General features: G+C 41.7%; 2 protein-coding genes across 4 annotated transcripts in view; one reads left to right on the top strand and one right to left on the bottom strand.

Moving 5' to 3' along the window:
* The window catches only part of FAM92A (family with sequence similarity 92 member A), a 45,811-nt gene extending 41,647 nt beyond the window's left edge, over nucleotides 1-4,164 (top strand). The window contains exon 10 of the mRNA XM_014518222.1: nucleotides 3,687-4,164. Coding sequence (XP_014373708.1) covers nucleotides 3,687-3,794 — 108 coding nt within the window. The 3' untranslated portion in view covers nucleotides 3,795-4,164. The remainder of the gene's footprint in view (nucleotides 1-3,686) is intronic.
* RBM12B (RNA binding motif protein 12B) overlaps nucleotides 1-17,582 on the bottom strand; it is a 33,177-nt gene extending 15,595 nt beyond the window's left edge. For 2 of the 3 annotated variants that reach the window (XM_025199440.1, XM_025199439.1), the window contains exon 1: nucleotides 11,634-17,581. In XM_025199440.1, coding sequence (XP_025055225.1) covers nucleotides 13,629-15,737 — 2,109 coding nt within the window. In that variant the 5' untranslated portion in view covers nucleotides 15,738-17,581 and the 3' untranslated portion in view covers nucleotides 11,634-13,628. Of the gene's footprint in view, nucleotides 1-11,633 lie in introns of all 3 variants that reach the window. The other variant, XM_006019995.3, reaches the window with a different exon arrangement.
* Nucleotides 17,583-18,762: the final 1,180 nt, after the last annotated feature.

The following is an 18,762-nucleotide window of genomic DNA, read 5'->3' as shown; positions in this document are numbered from 1 at the left end:
TGACAAAGTTGTAACTTTTTTCTCCATTTTAAAATGGTACATAAAGTCTGCAAGCAAAAGCTTTTGCTTACAAGTTTCAACAAGACAAGGAAAAAGTTTTTTGCTAGCTTTTATAGCTTATATATTTACTTTTAATCATTCATTTTATTTGGCTACACTTGACATACAGACACACACAATAAAATTTCAGGTGTTTTTGTTTGCATACAAGATAAAGATTTCTACATTGTTACACTTCCAAGTGAAAAATATAGAGTGCAAGTCGATCAAGTTCTTTTATCTTCAACACAAAGGGGATTTTGTGCGTACAGATTAATGTGAGGAAATAATACATAGGGAACTTAGTTGAATTAAGTTGTTTCCCAACCACACTGTAAACAGGGGTAGGCCAGAGGGATACTCAGGGAGTATTGGTGAGCTGTTGCGGGCTTGGTCAGTACTCAATTTCTCCCCTGCACCAGTTCACCAAAATTCCCCAACTGGTAGACTACCAGACCCAGCCAGGGGCAGCGGATAAAGCAGGTGCACAGGGAGCGGTGTCCTGGAGCAGGGTGGGCAGGGCCAGAATCACAGGGCGGTGACAGCATGGTGCTAGGGTCTGGGGCAGAGTTACAATCTGGTTCCCACACTGTCATTGCCCTGCACTCCTGGCCCCGGCACCAGCCACTCATCCTGCTCCTGGACACCACTCCCTGCCCACCCACTGGTCCCAGATGCATCTCTATGGAGACACCCCCCCCCCACACCCCTCCACTCTTGGTCTGGTGCCCCTGGTGGTGGGTGCAGGGCAGACAGGCTGGGGTATGCAGGCAGCAGGGCCAGGTCCAGCAGCAGCTGGAGGAGCCACCATTGCTGGGGCTGCTGGGAAGCTGAGTCCAGCATCCCCCTGCTGCAGCCAAAGACAGGGTTGGACTGGCCACACGCACTACAGCAGGCTTCTCCCTATGCCTGGGTCCAGGCAGGGCCAAGGGATCTGCCACAGACCAGATAAAATCCTCCTGTGGGCCATATTTTGCCCACCCCTGCTGTAAATTAAAACTTTTATATTCACTGGGATCCATTTTAACTTATATTCCTCAGGGTGTTTGGTTTTTTAAATATATAATGACTTAGGAAGTATTTCTTTTTCCAGTGCCTACTAAGGTCTTCATACTTCTACAGATATAGCAGAACTTTATAAACTATTCTCAAACAGTATGTTTCAGTATGAAATTTTATACTGCTATTGTTAGCTTAATTCCCTTAAAAAAATACAACATAGCAGGAGTTTTGGTTAAACTGAATTGTTGCCACAAATAATGCAAAATAAAAAAGGTTCTTTAGTTCTCACATTTCTTGTAGGTATGCTGTCAAATTGAATTTGGATTGCTTTGCCAACTTGTGGAATAAATAAAGCTGTGTTGCAACAGGTATCAGTCAGTTTTTAATTTTATTCTTTGAAGATAAGCCACAAAAAACACACTTATAAATTTGGGAGCAGTTTAGCAGGAACAAAACAACAGAGTTTGTCTTCATCATCGTACAAGAAAGCAACAATAGATTTCAAAATAAATACCTTAAAAGCTTGCCACACAAAATTAGCACTATTTGACTGCTTTAACCATGGGGAAATAGTTAAAGACCTATTCCTCCTTCAAGTGGTTAGTTATGCTTTGTACAGAGAGGATTAATCCCATACAGACTAGGCACCTAGTAAACAAGCCGTCTTGACTGAAATGTTAAGTGCTAGTATTAAGTGTACGTAGACCAAGCCTTAGTACTCCAAATGGCATAAATGCTACATCATACCTATTGTGCATCCCTTGTTCTTAATAGTTTTAAATAACAGAAATTTATTTGATTTCAAGATGGAATTTGATAAATTTATTAAAAGGGGTTCAAAGACATCGTTGGCTGCATCAGTAAGTGACTTGACGAGCCAGGTCCCTTCCATAACTAAGAAATTAGTGTGTTCCCATGAAGGAAACTAGTGTAGCATAAGCAGCATTCGAGTCATTCCAGCTAGTTACAAAGAAAATTAAACCATTACATTGCAAAGTTAGACCAAGCTACAACTTTCAGGCTCACGAGGCAGATGAACACTCAAGACTCTTGAGGGAAAACTGAAAAATCAGATGGCTTCAAAGATCATTAGAAAGTAAAACCTTCACTTCACCTGGAAGTTTGCTTGGCATTTCTTATTCTGGAAGACCTACCCCTGCTTTGATTGTTGGTCTACAGCAGGGGTGGGCAAAATGCGGCCTGGGGGCTGGATGCAGCCTGCCAGGCCATTCTATCTAACCCGCAGGGCCCCTAAAAAATTTAGAAAATTAATATTCATCTGCCCTGGGCTGCCTGTCATGCAGCCCTCGATGGCTTGCAAAAACTCAGCAAGCAGCCCTCTGCCCAAAATAATCACCCACCCCTGGTCTACAGGCTTGATCCCAGTTCCCATTAAATACCATCTTTACCCAAATCCAAATTTATAAATGTTATCATTTTCCACGTATAGAATCTAATTAATGGAGTCATCTTAAATTCGTCCCCCCCTCCCCCCCACTGCTGCAGTGGGACAGTTGGTAACAGAGGGGCAGACAGCAGGTGAGCCAAGTGACCTGCCCATTGCCCCTCTGCTGCCTGTCCTCCTCACAGTACTGTGCCCTTGGTGCCTGTACCCCCAACTGGAGTACATGCTGGTGGTTGCAGCAGCAGCCGCCCTGGATGGGGGCTGCCCCTGCCACCACTGCCTAGCCAAAGTGACCATGTGCTCCATGCCCCAGTACAGAGGTGGGAACAGAGCTGGAACCTTGACACAGGGTGAACAGTAGTGGCATGGAAGGTAGACAGCAGAGACTGTAGGGTGCAGCTGTGACTCCAGGACCTGGGTTTACAGCCAGTCACAGTAGCCACTACCCCCACTTTCCCCTAAAGCTTGTACTCAAATCTGAAGTGAGGGGGTCTTTATTTCCTCCAATCCAGGGGGGTGGGAGAGGACATCTTATCTTGGATTAAAACTACTACATGGTAGTTCTCTGCAGTATAATTTAGGTTCACCTTTTAAAGAGGAAACATGGGTAACTACCTTTAATGTACATTATGGTTGGGGAACTGGAAGGCAAGGGGAGAAGAGCTACCTCAAATGCATGGAACCTCAGGGTTGGAAAGGAGCAGTAGCATTGATAAGCGGAGGAAGGTGCAGAAAGAGCACTGCTGTGAATTTGAAAATCTGCAGTGGAAGCTCACTCAGTTATGTTCCCAAAGCTGTAAGTTGCTGGCTGCCCTTCCTCAGGAGATGCAAATACAATCACCTTTTAGTACTGCTGCTTTAACGGAAAAGGGTTGTAGGCTTGAATACAAGCTCCTTTTCCCCACTTCCCAAATTTTCATAAGACCTTCAAAATGTTTTCTGCACAGCTTACCCATTGTGAAGGAAGTGAGATTAGATTTCTCATTCAAGTATGTTGGGCTGCTTTTGGCTCACCACCACAGCCTCAAGCATACCATTTCCTTCTTACTGGCAACTGTTCAACATGATTGACAACTTTAAAATACCGTTTTTATGTTTACCTACCACAAACTTATAATGTATATCAGGCATCTTTTTTTGGCACTACATTTTTTGAAATCATGGATAAGTTGTTACATGGTGGGGAAAGGAAATAAAACAGTAAAAATTATTTTTTTTATTTGTTTGATACCACATTTAGAAAATTTCTAACAGTCGAATAAGAAAGGAGGAAGATGAAGAAGAGGAAGATGATGATGATGATGACGATGAAGAGGAGGAACTAGAAGCTGCCAAGGAAGAGAGATAACTGATAATTGTTTTAAGGTGCTTTTTAAATTACAAGAAAAGCTTTTCATTTAAAGCTTTTATATATTAGATGGTAATTCACTGACACTATCCATTAAAAGAATCCTAACAAAGGAGGGCAACAGCGGCAGTAACATTCAGTCCTTTGAATGATTGTCTATTTGTTATTTTGACAGTCAGTCTTGTGGAGGTATGAAACACTTCAGAAAATGGAGGTCTTAGACATAAAATATAAGAGAAATAGTTTAATTGTCCAAAAAGCTTCCCTAAGAACTATGTATACAAATCTAATATTGATTTCAAGGTATTCAACAAAAATGTTACTGATGTATTTAAATATTTTCTAGGCAGATAGGCAGTCCTGAACACAGGAGGCTCTGTTCCTAGGCCTCCCCAGCCTGTGTTTGTCACTGTATTTGCATAGTGCCTTATTCCCATCATATCTGTCCTTTAGAGCCGAGATCTTATTCAGCTAAATCAAACCATTGCCCCTGGTTGTACACAACTCCAAGAAACTACTGCCTTGAAGTAATTGAACACATTCCCTTTCTCTAACTGAGCCTGATACTAGAATGGAGTGGTATTTACCTGTGTAAGAGTTTTTAGGGCACGTGTAGACCCTGATTGTTACTACTCTAAAATGATGCAAATGTCTTAACAAATCAAAAATCTTACCCATGCTCTCTGCCTTTTTGGTGAAAGTGCCTTCATAACAGCCATTTAAGTTGGGTCTTTACTTGAAATTCATTTTTGTGCTTGCTTTTTATACTAGTTTATTCATTTCCTAGTTTTTATGACTACAAATACAGGACTTCAGTATGATTTCATATTTATCTTCTCAGACAGTCCTGAATAAATATATCAGTATTGTATGGAGTTAAGTTTTGTCTGCCAAAAAATTATTTCAGTATTTAATTGAGCCTGAACTTTTGTATTACTAGTCTTAACTGAATATATTGAAACCACACCACATGTATCTACACGATGCAAAAAAATAAAAGATTTTAATGGAACTCCTCTTTATCAATTAGAACTTAAACAACATGCAAATTTCATTATTTACTTACCAACTCACCCAATTAAAATATATTAACTAGACACTAAATATTGTAAAATGTTACCATAATTTTCTTTTGGGTACAGAATAGATTTATATTATGATGTTATTTCCTTTTCTTGGTAGAAGATATAATGCGTATTTGTTTTGAGGGAAGAGACAAAGCCTCACCAGAAAGTAACACAGGAAAAAAAAAAGTGGCTTTTAAAACGCATTGCAATTCAGAAAAAAGATATGGTCCATTCAAATATATAAACTAGTTTTTTTAAATGTCAGCCTAAGACACAAGTTAAACAGGAAAAATACAGGGATAGCTGACAAGGAGAAAATAAATCCATATAAAGGTTTCAGAATTAATAAGACCTAAAACAAAGAAAAGTCACATAATATAGCTCCCAAATAGACAATACAGGCAGTCCTCAGACTTACGATGCAATTGGTTACTGAAAACCGCATCTGAAGTCAAAACATCATAACTTGGAACCAATTTTCCCATACAAACAATGTTATAAATGGAAGATTGGTTTCTTTATGCGCTTGATACAGCTGTGTCCAGCTGGTAAGTCTGGTGCAGTGGAAAGGGAGGAGGAAGGGAAGGGATGTGGGGGAGCAGATCAAGGTCCATGTGGTGAGGGACAGGCTGGGGCAAGTTGCTCGTCTGGCAGCTCCTGCCACTCATCCAGGAGGGCATGGGGGGAGGGGGGTGCCCTCGGATCTGGAGCAGGTCAGGCAGGGCCGGGGCTGCACCTGGAAGAGGTGCTATGCTTTCCCAGCCCCGCCCCCCGATGAGCCACAGTCCCATCCCATACTTATCCCACCCCAGCTGCGCAAGCAGCAGGGTGGCATAGCCCCGCCTCCCTGTACAGCCCCAGCCTCGCCCTGATCCAGGGGCACATGCCCTCCTGGATGAGTGACAGGAGCTGCCAGATGAGCAACTTGCCCTAGCTCCACCCTCACTGCGGGGGGCCTTGATATGCCCCTTTCCCCATCCCTTCCACCACACCAGACTTAACCAGATGAACACAGCTGTATTCAGTGTCGCAAAATCAAAACCCATGTTGGAAGGTCGAAACAGGGTGTCAATTTATAAACGTCTTAAGTGCCGTTTGTTATAACTTGAAATGTCAAACTGAGGACTGCATGTATTGCAGCTGTCCCACTAATAAACATTTGCTAGAGATAATGATGAAACCAGCAGTATGCTGAAAGGCAAAACAATTAAAAAAAAACCCTCTATAGTTTTGTACCAGCTGGGGAAGCTAGAAATCTAAGATACAAACACAGCCACATCCATGATATGTAGGTGAAACATGTTTTTTTCTATTTTAAGAAGTCCAGGTCGACACTTCATATCTTTAAACTGAACACCACTCATCATAATCCCTATAATAACCTGGACACTTCATAAAGTGTCTCTGAAAAATTAGCCATTTATTTTTCTTTAAGAGGGTATATTATACAACATGTCAATGAATTCTGACTTTTAAACATGTAACGAGTGCACTACTGTAGAAATACTCGCATAGAAAACTCTCTCATCTGGTCCAGGTTGAAGAAAATTATCAAGTATTTACAGTGCAACACATATAGAGCTTCTTAGTATTAGATTAGACACTGGACACTGTCACTTAGATTTGGCAATCAGTTTCCATTCAGGTGACAATTCTTTGTAGAAGCAGTTTCATAATTTACTCTCTAAAGCATGCCAGGTTTCTCTAATGCATGTCTTTTAAACAGCAAGGAGATGAAGCATTTTACATTTCTTTTGAAATACCATAAATTGGCATGGAGTCTTAGAAACCAGGATACCAGTGAAACTACTTTCAGTTAGATACCTAAACCAGGTAACACTTAAGTAGTCTCATAAGTGTGTAAGTAGCAGCTGAAAACTTTATATTTAAAGTTTCTGCCACCACTGCCTAGCCAAAGTGACCATGTGCTCCATGCCCCAGTACAGAGGTGGGAACAGAGCTGGAACCTTGACACAGGGTGAACAGTAGTGGCATGGAAGGTAGACAGCAGAGACTGTAGGGTGCAGCTGTGACTCCAGGACCTGGGTTTACAGCCAGTCACAGTAGCCACTACCCCCACTTTCCCCTAAAGCTTGTACTCAAATCTGAAGTGAGGGGGTCTTTATTTCCTCCAATCCAGGGGGGTGGGAGAGGACATCTTATCTTGGATTAAAACTACTACATGGTAGTTCTCTGCAGTATAATTTAGGTTCACCTTTTAAAGAGGAAACATGGGTAACTACCTTTAATGTACATTATGGTTGGGGAACTGGAAGGCAAGGGGAGAAGAGCTACCTCAAATGCATGGAACCTCAGGGTTGGAAAGGAGCAGTAGCATTGATAAGCGGAGGAAGGTGCAGAAAGAGCACTGCTGTGAATTTGAAAATCTGCAGTGGAAGCTCACTCAGTTATGTTCCCAAAGCTGTAAGTTGCTGGCTGCCCTTCCTCAGGAGATGCAAATACAATCACCTTTTAGTACTGCTGCTTTAACGGAAAAGGGTTGTAGGCTTGAATACAAGCTCCTTTTCCCCACTTCCCAAATTTTCATAAGACCTTCAAAATGTTTTCTGCACAGCTTACCCATTGTGAAGGAAGTGAGATTAGATTTCTCATTCAAGTATGTTGGGCTGCTTTTGGCTCACCACCACAGCCTCAAGCATACCATTTCCTTCTTACTGGCAACTGTTCAACATGATTGACAACTTTAAAATACCGTTTTTATGTTTACCTACCACAAACTTATAATGTATATCAGGCATCTTTTTTTGGCACTACATTTTTTGAAATCATGGATAAGTTGTTACATGGTGGGGAAAGGAAATAAAACAGTAAAAATTATTTTTTTTATTTGTTTGATACCACATTTAGAAAATTTCTAACAGTCGAATAAGAAAGGAGGAAGATGAAGAAGAGGAAGATGATGATGATGATGACGATGAAGAGGAGGAACTAGAAGCTGCCAAGGAAGAGAGATAACTGATAATTGTTTTAAGGTGCTTTTTAAATTACAAGAAAAGCTTTTCATTTAAAGCTTTTATATATTAGATGGTAATTCACTGACACTATCCATTAAAAGAATCCTAACAAAGGAGGGCAACAGCGGCAGTAACATTCAGTCCTTTGAATGATTGTCTATTTGTTATTTTGACAGTCAGTCTTGTGGAGGTATGAAACACTTCAGAAAATGGAGGTCTTAGACATAAAATATAAGAGAAATAGTTTAATTGTCCAAAAAGCTTCCCTAAGAACTATGTATACAAATCTAATATTGATTTCAAGGTATTCAACAAAAATGTTACTGATGTATTTAAATATTTTCTAGGCAGATAGGCAGTCCTGAACACAGGAGGCTTTATTCCTAGGCCTACCCAGCCTGTGTTTGTCACTGTATTTGCATAGTGCCTTATTCCCATCATATCTGTCCTTTAGAGCCGAGATCTTATTCAGCTAAATCAAACCATTGCCCCTGGTTGTACACAACTCCAAGAAACTACTGCCTTGAAGTAATTGAACACATTCCCTTTCTCTAACTGAGCCTGATACTAGAATGGAGTGGTATTTACCTGTGTAAGAGTTTTTAGGGCACGTGTAGACCCTGATTGTTACTACTCTAAAATGATGCAAATGTCTTAACAAATCAAAAATCTTACCCATGCTCTCTGCCTTTTTGGTGAAAGTGCCTTCATAACAGCCATTTAAGTTGGGTCTTTACTTGAAATTCATTTTTGTGCTTGCTTTTTATACTAGTTTATTCATTTCCTAGTTTTTATGACTACAAATACAGGACTTCAGTATGATTTCATATTTATCTTCTCAGACAGTCCTGAATAAATATATCAGTATTGTATGGAGTTAAGTTTTGTCTGCCAAAAAATTATTTCAGTATTTAATTGAGCCTGAACTTTTGTATTACTAGTCTTAACTGAATATATTGAAACCACACCACATGTATCTACACGATGCAAAAAAATAAAAGATTTTAATGGAACTCCTCTTTATCAATTAGAACTTAAACAACATGCAAATTTCATTATTTACTTACCAACTCACCCAATTAAAATATATTAACTAGACACTAAATATTGTAAAATGTTACCATAATTTTCTTTTGGGTACAGAATAGATTTATATTATGATGTTATTTCCTTTTCTTGGTAGAAGATATAATGCGTATTTGTTTTGAGGGAAGAGACAAAGCCTCACCAGAAAGTAACACAGGAAAAAAAAAAGTGGCTTTTAAAACGCATTGCAATTCAGAAAAAAGATATGGTCCATTCAAATATATAAACTAGTTTTTTTAAATGTCAGCCTAAGACACAAGTTAAACAGGAAAAATACAGGGATAGCTGACAAGGAGAAAATAAATCCATATAAAGGTTTCAGAATTAATAAGACCTAAAACAAAGAAAAGTCACATAATATAGCTCCCAAATAGACAATACAGGCAGTCCTCAGACTTACGATGCAATTGGTTACTGAAAACCGCATCTGAAGTCAAAACATCATAACTTGGAACCAATTTTCCCATACAAACAATGTTATAAATGGAAGATTGGTTTCTTTATGCGCTTGATACAGCTGTGTCCAGCTGGTAAGTCTGGTGCAGTGGAAAGGGAGGAGGAAGGGAAGGGATGTGGGGGAGCAGATCAAGGTCCATGTGGTGAGGGACAGGCTGGGGCAAGGTGCTCGTCTGGCAGCTCCTGCCACTCATCCAGGAGGGCATGGGGGGAGGGGGGTGCCCTCGGATCTGGAGCAGGTCAGGCAGGGCCGGGGCTGCACCTGGAAGAGGTGCTATGCTTTCCCAGCCCCGCCCCCCGATGAGCCACAGTCCCATCCCATACTTATCCCACCCCAGCTGCGCAAGCAGCAGGGTGGCATAGCCCCGCCTCCCTGTACAGCCCCAGCCTCGCCCTGATCCAGGGGCACATGCCCTCCTGGATGAGTGACAGGAGCTGCCAGATGAGCAACTTGCCCTAGCTCCACCCTCACTGCGGGGGGCCTTGATATGCCCCTTTCCCCATCCCTTCCACCACACCAGACTTAACCAGATGAACACAGCTGTATTCAGTGTCGCAAAATCAAAACCCATGTTGGAAGGTCGAAACAGGGTGTCAATTTATAAACGTCTTAAGTGCCGTTTGTTATAACTTGAAATGTCAAACTGAGGACTGCATGTATTGCAGCTGTCCCACTAATAAACATTTGCTAGAGATAATGATGAAACCAGCAGTATGCTGAAAGGCAAAACAATTAAAAAAAAACCCTCTATAGTTTTGTACCAGCTGGGGAAGCTAGAAATCTAAGATACAAACACAGCCACATCCATGATATGTAGGTGAAACATGTTTTTTTCTATTTTAAGAAGTCCAGGTCGACACTTCATATCTTTAAACTGAACACCACTCATCATAATCCCTATAATAACCTGGACACTTCATAAAGTGTCTCTGAAAAATTAGCCATTTATTTTTCTTTAAGAGGGTATATTATACAACATGTCAATGAATTCTGACTTTTAAACATGTAACGAGTGCACTACTGTAGAAATACTCGCATAGAAAACTCTCTCATCTGGTCCAGGTTGAAGAAAATTATCAAGTATTTACAGTGCAACACATATAGAGCTTCTTAGTATTAGATTAGACACTGGACACTGTCACTTAGATTTGGCAATCAGTTTCCATTCAGGTGACAATTCTTTGTAGAAGCAGTTTCATAATTTACTCTCTAAAGCATGCCAGGTTTCTCTAATGCATGTCTTTTAAACAGCAAGGAGATGAAGCATTTTACATTTCTTTTGAAATACCATAAATTGGCATGGAGTCTTAGAAACCAGGATACCAGTGAAACTACTTTCAGTTAGATACCTAAACCAGGTAACACTTAAGTAGTCTCATAAGTGTGTAAGTAGCAGCTGAAAACTTTATATTTAAAGTTTCTCCGGTCTTAGATTTCTCCAGATGAAGGTACAGCACAACCATTTCTGTCCTATGAAGAGGACCTGCTTTCCTAGCTTTCATATGAGTGGGGCAATAACACACTACATGGAAGGAACACACTTGCATTTACATTCTTTATCTTAGAAAATAAGAGCTAATGCTTGATTTACTTCTTCCTCCATTGAAAAGTATGTGTGGAAGTTAAACATATTCAAAATACTAATTCAACTGCATACATTTCCTTATGCATTATCACTTAAGAAAAAATGGGGATGTCAGCAATGAGTCTACAAGAAGCTTCTGCTTTTAACTGTTGAACCCTTTTCCTATAGTAATTTGGTGTTACATTCCTTTAAGAACTGTTGATATAAGTTTATGTTCTTGTAAGTAGGTAACATTCAATAAATTGTTCACTATAAACAATTTATTCTGATCCCAACATTCAAATTGAAGCATGTATTTATTTCATCACTAAGTTTCACGCTAACCCACAGAGCAGCTTTCACTGCGTCTTTCATGCTTCTATGGTGCTTAGTCTTCAGCTTGTGAAATGCTGCATAAGCCTTTTTCCCCTCCCAACCAACAGGCTAGCTCATAAGTCTACCATAACCCTCATCTTTGTCAGCAGCCCTCTTTGCTATTGAAGTTTCTGGTAATCATCTTCCCTACAATGCAACTACTTTAACATTTCTTTATTGCTAAAATACTAACCCTCATTTCAGGACCATAGAAAGCCACCACAAATTCACTGTCCATGGAGCAGAGTAAAAAAACTCAGATAAAGTTCTTTCCTCTCTAGTACAGTGTTTCTGAAAAGTCAACGTGGAACCTACCTGAATGCTACTTTAGAAGAGAAGGCTTCAGTACGTGGTAAGAGCCGGGCCATGGAATCAGTCACAGAAACCTGATTTTAAAAAACAGCAATCACCAAGTCCCACCACCAACGGTTCTGTTTGAAATTTAGTAAGATATTAGCCCCACTGTAATGCACAAATTTTCTATGAGGTTTTCAACCATATAAAAACAGTATATAGATAAAAATATAGGATAGACTTTAAAGTGGAAATAGCTCTAGTCAGTTTCTAGTAACCGGTCCATCATGTCAGCTGTAGATATGGCCATGGAGAGAGAGCACCCCTGCCTTGGTATGCTGCGCAAGTGCAGAGGGTAGCAGGCATTTCCTTCACCGAACCTGCCCTGGGTTTCACAGATTTGACTTTGGGGCCTCTCAGGATCCTCAAGAAATGGAGAGATGGCACAGCAGAACTGCAGAGCTGTGCAAGTGAGAAAGTGGGGACCAAGTACCTCAGCCAGTGCCCACTGCTCCCAGAGGAGCCTAGACATGCTCATTTCTGCTTCGTAGAATGCTGGTCCTTGTTTGTCAGGGAGCCTGCTGGCACTTGAGGTCACAGCTCATGCAGTGTGCTGGGAGGTCAGTGACTCAATCCACAGCTGAGGGAATCAGCACTGGAGTGTTGAGAGGTGTTGCTTTGTCCCAAATTAAAGCAGCAGGGGCAGGAGTGGCAGTTACTGCTGCACAAACTGTTTGACCTTCCAGATAAAGACTTGTACCCTGGGACAGTATCTCTCAAACTTGGTGGGCACTCTCACCCCACCATGGGTCCCCCCCTCCACCTGCTGTGATGCAGCTCACCACAGCATGTCCCCCTTTTCTGCTCCACCCTGTGCATTTCTCTACACATCTTCCACAACACCCAAGCTGCCTGCTGTGTAACCAGCCCTCCCAATCTCTGAAGAGGTTGGCCCAAGACACAAACCACAGGGTGGAGGGGACCTGGGGCTTGTGCCCCTCCTCATCCCCTCCATTTACACCAGTGGGACCTTCCATCAGGCCAAGCTGCAGCATGGCACTCCGTACTACTACAGTGAGTTCCCTGTCTAGTCTGTATAGCATCCCCTGGAAACGAGTTTCCTGGAACAGTTCCACCTGGCAGCAGCACTGTATCACCCTCAAAAAGGTCTTGCAGCACCCCGCCTGAGAACCACCAGCGTAAGCAAGATAATTAGACAAGTGATTTTTGCTCTTTAGATATCCCTAAATCCCAATACTAGATTCAAGTATGGATAAGAAACATTAAGATGACCCAACCTTAAGATGATTTCTGAATCTAGAAGCTCAGCAGCAAACGTATCTGGCTCCCATGACCAACTTAAGTGAATTTGAGATGGGTAAGTGTAAAAAAGCTTAAACAAGTAATCCAAAAAGTCAGTTGCAAATTATTTTATTAAAAAGTTGTAAGGCTGGCTAACTTGAACACGAAACTACTTGAGGTACCTGTGACCACAGGAAAACAAAAAAGACTAACAGTGTGCACATAAGGAATTTGTTCATCTTTACAATTTATCCTAAATATGTAGGTTTGATAAAAACCCAAGGTAATTTGTTAATGAAGATGACATTAAAGTTATCCAATTTGAACGGTCTCTTATGTCAGTTAGCCAGCACTTATATTCTCATAAGATATAAAGAATCATGGGACCGTGAAATGAAGCACACTAAAAATCTTCAAAAGCATTACAGCTCCAAGATTTTATCTTGGTGTTAAAAGTCAATCAACAGTTCAGTAAGATTAGTAGGCTCTCCCCCACCACAGAAGGAAGTTAACCTAATACAGTGCTAAGATGTCTTACCTTACAAACATCAATTTGAACCAAAAACTATAAATGGAAAATTGAACCTGACACTATTTACAACTTCCTTTTTTTATGGAAATAGTTTCTTCTGCTTCTTCCAATAACAGAATTGTCAGTAAGAATCCATCAATACTGTGAAGTCTAGGTTTTTTCATTTTAGAGGCAATTAACTTTTAGAGTAAACTGAGCCTAACTTTGCGTGGGCCAATTGGTCTATCATTTAGTTCCTTAATAGCCGCCATTGCTTCCTCATAATTTGTCATGGCAACAATGGCATCACCTGAAGGTAATCCTTGTTCATTATATTGTATAGTAACAGACTCTGGAATGACTCTGTAGCCATAGAAGAAATCCAAAATTTCATTAGGGGTGGCTTTAAAAGGTAAATTCTTTAACTGGATAGGTACTCCATGATCAGAACCACCACCAAAACTTGGATCAAACATAAATCTTCCCTCTGGATAGCCCCCCATGTTCCTGTTTCCAAATTCCATTCTCCCAAAGTGTTTGCCATCACCACCGTAGTCCATGAAATGTTGGGGACCTCTAAAATCCTCAGGGGGACACATGAAATCGTCAGGCGGGCGTCTAAAATCAGGACCCTGCCTAAAGCTCCCAGGAGGACCAAATGAATGCTGAGGTGGTCCTTGTGGTGGTCCAGATGATGAGCCAACTGCACGAGAATGCTCACTTCTGTCATATGCCTGTGAATGACCGTGCATCTTTTCACCTGGTGCTGATGTTGGAATAGTTATACCAAATTCCTGCATCTGTTCTTCAGATATACGTCTCAGTAACACTTCTGTTCCCAAGAATCTTCGCCGATTTAAGCTTTCTGCTTTCATTGCCTGTTCTTCAGATTTAAACTTCACTAATGCTTCCCCCAGCCCAACTCCCTTGTCATCGTAGAGCAAGTAAATATCATCTTCATCAATAGCAAATCCTGCGAAGAACTTCTGCACTTCAACTTTTGTCACATCAAATGGAAAATTTCTTATATAGATGCACATTTTAGGGCCAGCATGCCCCTCTCTGTAACCTTTTTCCAGTACAGTCTGCCCAGGCCGATCTCTTTCTTGTGATCTTTTCTTTTCATAAGATTCAATTAGTTTCAACATCGATCTTTTAGAAATAGGAAAGATGTACACAGCGCGGTTGAAAAGAACCATCCTATGAAATCCCAAAGCTGCTTGATAATCTCTTTCGCTCTTTAACATCACAAGAGCATCTCTAGTTCTCCTTTGATATTTGTCTGTTAAAAACTTGATTTGGTTACTACATATATCCAGCTCTCCGAAGAAAGCTCTCAAATCTCTCTTCTCAAGATTTGTAGACAGATTTCTTAAGTGTATCCAATAATCCTGGCTATGAGGCGAATGTGACCGTGACCGTGTTCTTTGTCTCCTTGGAGGAGATCTTGAATGAGAATGCTTCCTTGAATGTATATAATTTGAACTTCTCACTGGAGAATGCTCTTTACTTAAAAAGGGATCCATTTCCATCTCAATCTCAATCTCATTCTTCATGCTAGCCCTATCACAGTATTTGATCCATTGCTCTGGGGCTGGACTTATTTCTATAAATCTTGAGCCAATGTATTGTTTATTACGCTTAAGTCCTTCCAAAGCATCCTTAGGTGTAGCAAATTTTACTACGCTATTTCCGTTATTCAGACCATTGCGACGCTTTATGAAGATCACTTCATCCACTCGTAACCCAGAAAAGAAAACACGTACTTCTTCTTCAGTTGCAAAGTACGGTAAACCTCTCAGAAATAAATAAAGGTTACCTGAAAGCAACTCTTTCCTCGACTGGTTATAGTTTGCTATGCTTGAATCACCATGTCTTGTACCATTGCTATGAAAGCCAGCATCTGTGTGATTTGATGGACTTTTACTCATTCCTTTTGTAATAGCCGCAACTAAATGTGAAATGTTGCCGACGCTCGAGGCACCAGAATTACTAAGACTTGTTCGTCTAGACCCAGATGTGGTTTCTCTTCTTCCACGATCAAACCTTTTCCGGCTCATTTCTATAGTATTCTGCATTTCCGTTTTGCTACTGAGAAACAGTTCTATGCGGGAGTCCTTGATAAAGCTTCCTGAACAGCTCATGGCACGTCGTGCATCTTCATCTGTTGCAAAAATAATAAAAGCCTCCCCAGTTTCTCCTCCAATAATATGTACTCCTCCATCAGGAATATTCAATCCCAAGAAGAAACGGCGAATATCTGCAGGGCCCGCAACAACAGGAAGCCCCTGTAAACGGATGACTACAGCCATGCTGCGCTCAACTCACAGCAAAATCACCTGCAGACAAAAAGGTACACATGATAGCAAGTCTTTAGTACTCATCTATCGCAGTATCTAAGCTCTTAAACTAACACCTTTTTAATGAAAATCCCTGATTCAATCAAGCTTTAAGAAATCAAGCAAGAAGCTCACAAGTTCACCACAATCATTGAATCCTGTTTTAATCTTGAAGTAGATTTAGTCAAAACCATTAGCTATTCCACCTGGAAGTATGCACAATCTGTCAATATTCCCTATCTAAAGGCAACAAGATCCACATGAGTCAACTCCTCACCATCCACGATAAATAAGGACCATCTCAAGTCTTTCTTGGCATGGCTGCTACTTGTCAGAGATACTAAGAACCAAAGTCTTCTCTTTGTGTTAGAGGCACTTGCTATCACAGCACTGAAAAAACTGAAAATAAAAGATGAGGGGAAAAAAGAAGAAAAAAAAAACCCCTACGTCACCAAAAAAGCATTTCAGTGACTGTAACGAATGTTATGCTCTCAGACAAGTTGTCTACCAACTAACCAGTTCTGCTTACAAATGTGTATATATAACAAACAATGCAACAACGTTGTCTCTCTTCTTGCAGCAGCCAAATGCATTCAGGAAAGCATTTCCTATTTCCCAGTCAAAGTCTGTGAGAAATGGCTTTGCGTGGTCTTTTGACAATATTGAGCGAGAAATGTTAGCCTTAGGCAGCTTACCTGGTTCTGCTTGGAAGACCTGATAAATTCTGTAAAATCAACTTAACTGTGGAAAGAAAATGAGACATAATTAATGGCTGATATCACATCTGGTTAAAATACTGTGCCACATTGCTATTGTACATCCATATCAATAGCTAATATTAACAGCCAAGCACTGTAATGAAACCACGATTTGGGTTGTTATGGAGAGGATTCCTTCCTTGTTCCAAGAGAAATACAAGTCAGACAATGTAATTCAGCAAAATGTTATGCCTTGCACTTTTGCCTGTGAATCCATTTAGAAGTAAAATATTCAAAGGTAAAGTTGCTTCTGCAAATGATGAAAACATGCCAAGATTAATGGGTCATCAATTGTGCCACACTGAACTGTTCACAGGAAACAATGGCCAATAAGGTAAAAGGAAAAACCTCTTCGTTTAGTCCTTGAAAGATGCATAAGTCCCACTGAAGATTACATTAAATGTCCAATTCTTCTGAAATCCACCTGCTTTTGAAGTGCATGACAGAATATGCTACTCACCACCACGGTATTCTTGAAGACACATAATGAAGAAAGCCATAAGACAGAGCAAAAAAATTCAACAAGCAGAAATTCTGGGGAGTACAGGAAGTTACAAATTAAACTCATTTGTATTCCCCCCCAAATACCTACTGTCCTTCAATCACAGAACCAAAAACACTACCTTGAGAATCTTAGACTTATCCTGGTCTTTAAACAATTCCTATAGCATGAAAGCCATAGACTACATAGCATATTCCCCTACAGAAACAAGGTAAACCTATGCATGGAATTACCATCACATCATTAGCAATAATAAACTCTGGCTGACAACTGTTTAAGCATACAACATTATGCAGCAAGACTTGCGACAGACCAGGGAAGAGACAGATCTGCACAGCCACCTCATAATCAGAACAGCCCATTGCTTCACCTGAATTAGCACAAGAAATAAAACCAAAAACTTTTCTGTAACTGGCAAATCCAGTGCCAATTTCTAAATTTGTTACATCCTTGTTTTGGAAAAACAGCTACAAGCTAAAACAACTGCATGTCTGAAAATCACAGTTCTAGATAAAGAGCTTTCCACATCTGTACAGCTATCTTCTCAATCGATACAGCAGGAAAGCCAATTTTCCCAACAAACCTTCGACTCGAAGTCAAATCCGTATGCCTGCATTTCATTTGGTGGTCTGTAGTTTGTCAGCAGTTTTCTACTTCCCTTCTGCATTCCCATACCAATTATTACCCAATATTCTGTCTTCACCCCAGAATCAGCGATGTTTCTGTGACGATAACTATCAAGATCTCTGCGATACATCCCGGGCCTAACATACAGCTACTATTCTTTAAACCAGACAAAGATCACAACAGTAGTGAAACTGAAGTTGTCCCACAGATAAAAAAAGAGCCAAGTGCAGCCAAGGAACTTCCACTAGCCGTCCATCCACGCAACCAGCAGCTGCAAGTGCATGCAAGGCATCAAGTGCTTTAAAGGAATGACCCAACAAAGCTACAGGTAGCTTAGAAAGCTTTTTTCTTTAAATACCTATGAACAAATCAACACTTGAGCAAAGCCTTCAAAGAAGGAGGTTGAGAGAGACCGAGCAGGAAGGGTTTTGTGAAACCCCAGGTAGCCACTGGCTCCAAGCCTAAAACCCCGCATAGCTCAAGCTCCATTTCTGATGCCACTTCACAACGCAGGCAGCGATCTCCTCGCACGGGAACGGGGCCCGGCCCACAGTGCCAAAGCCGGGCCGCCCATCCTTCTCCTTTCCGCAGCAGGCCGCCAGGACGGAGCCCCACACAGGAGCCAGCGGGGGACGCAGCGAAGCACCAGCGCCCGGAGCTGGTGTGAGAAGTGGCCGACGCCGAAGCAGGAGGTCCCTTCCCCGCAGCGCGACAGCCGCGCGCTCCTGCTGCCCGAGGCTCTCGGCTCCCGTGCGCAGCCATTTGGCTCCCGCCGCCCCCGTCCTCCGCCCGCTCGGGCCGGCTGGCGGCGCATCCCGCGGTCCCGCCCCCCCCTTGGCCCTCCCCGCCACCGGACGCGCGAGCCTCCAACCGCTTCCCGCTAGGAGGAGGCGCGCACGGCTTGCGTTGCGCCACTTCCGGTGCTAACTGCGCGTGCGTGCTAGGTTCAGGTTTCACTACGCATAGGCGGGTTGCATCCCGGACGCGCGCAGGCGGCCTATAGGGAGCCATGATTGCTACAGGCGGCGCGCATGCGCTCCGCAGCGACGTCTGGCTAGGGACCTCCCCCACCCCCGCCAGAGGGATCCTGGTCGCCATGGCGACGGCTGTG

The sequence above is a fragment of the Alligator sinensis genome, unplaced genomic scaffold (assembly GCF_000455745.1).
Source record: "Alligator sinensis unplaced genomic scaffold, ASM45574v1 scaffold273_1, whole genome shotgun sequence".
NCBI lineage: Eukaryota > Metazoa > Chordata > Crocodylia > Alligatoridae > Alligator > Alligator sinensis.
This window is presented reverse-complemented; position numbering and strand designations above follow the sequence as displayed.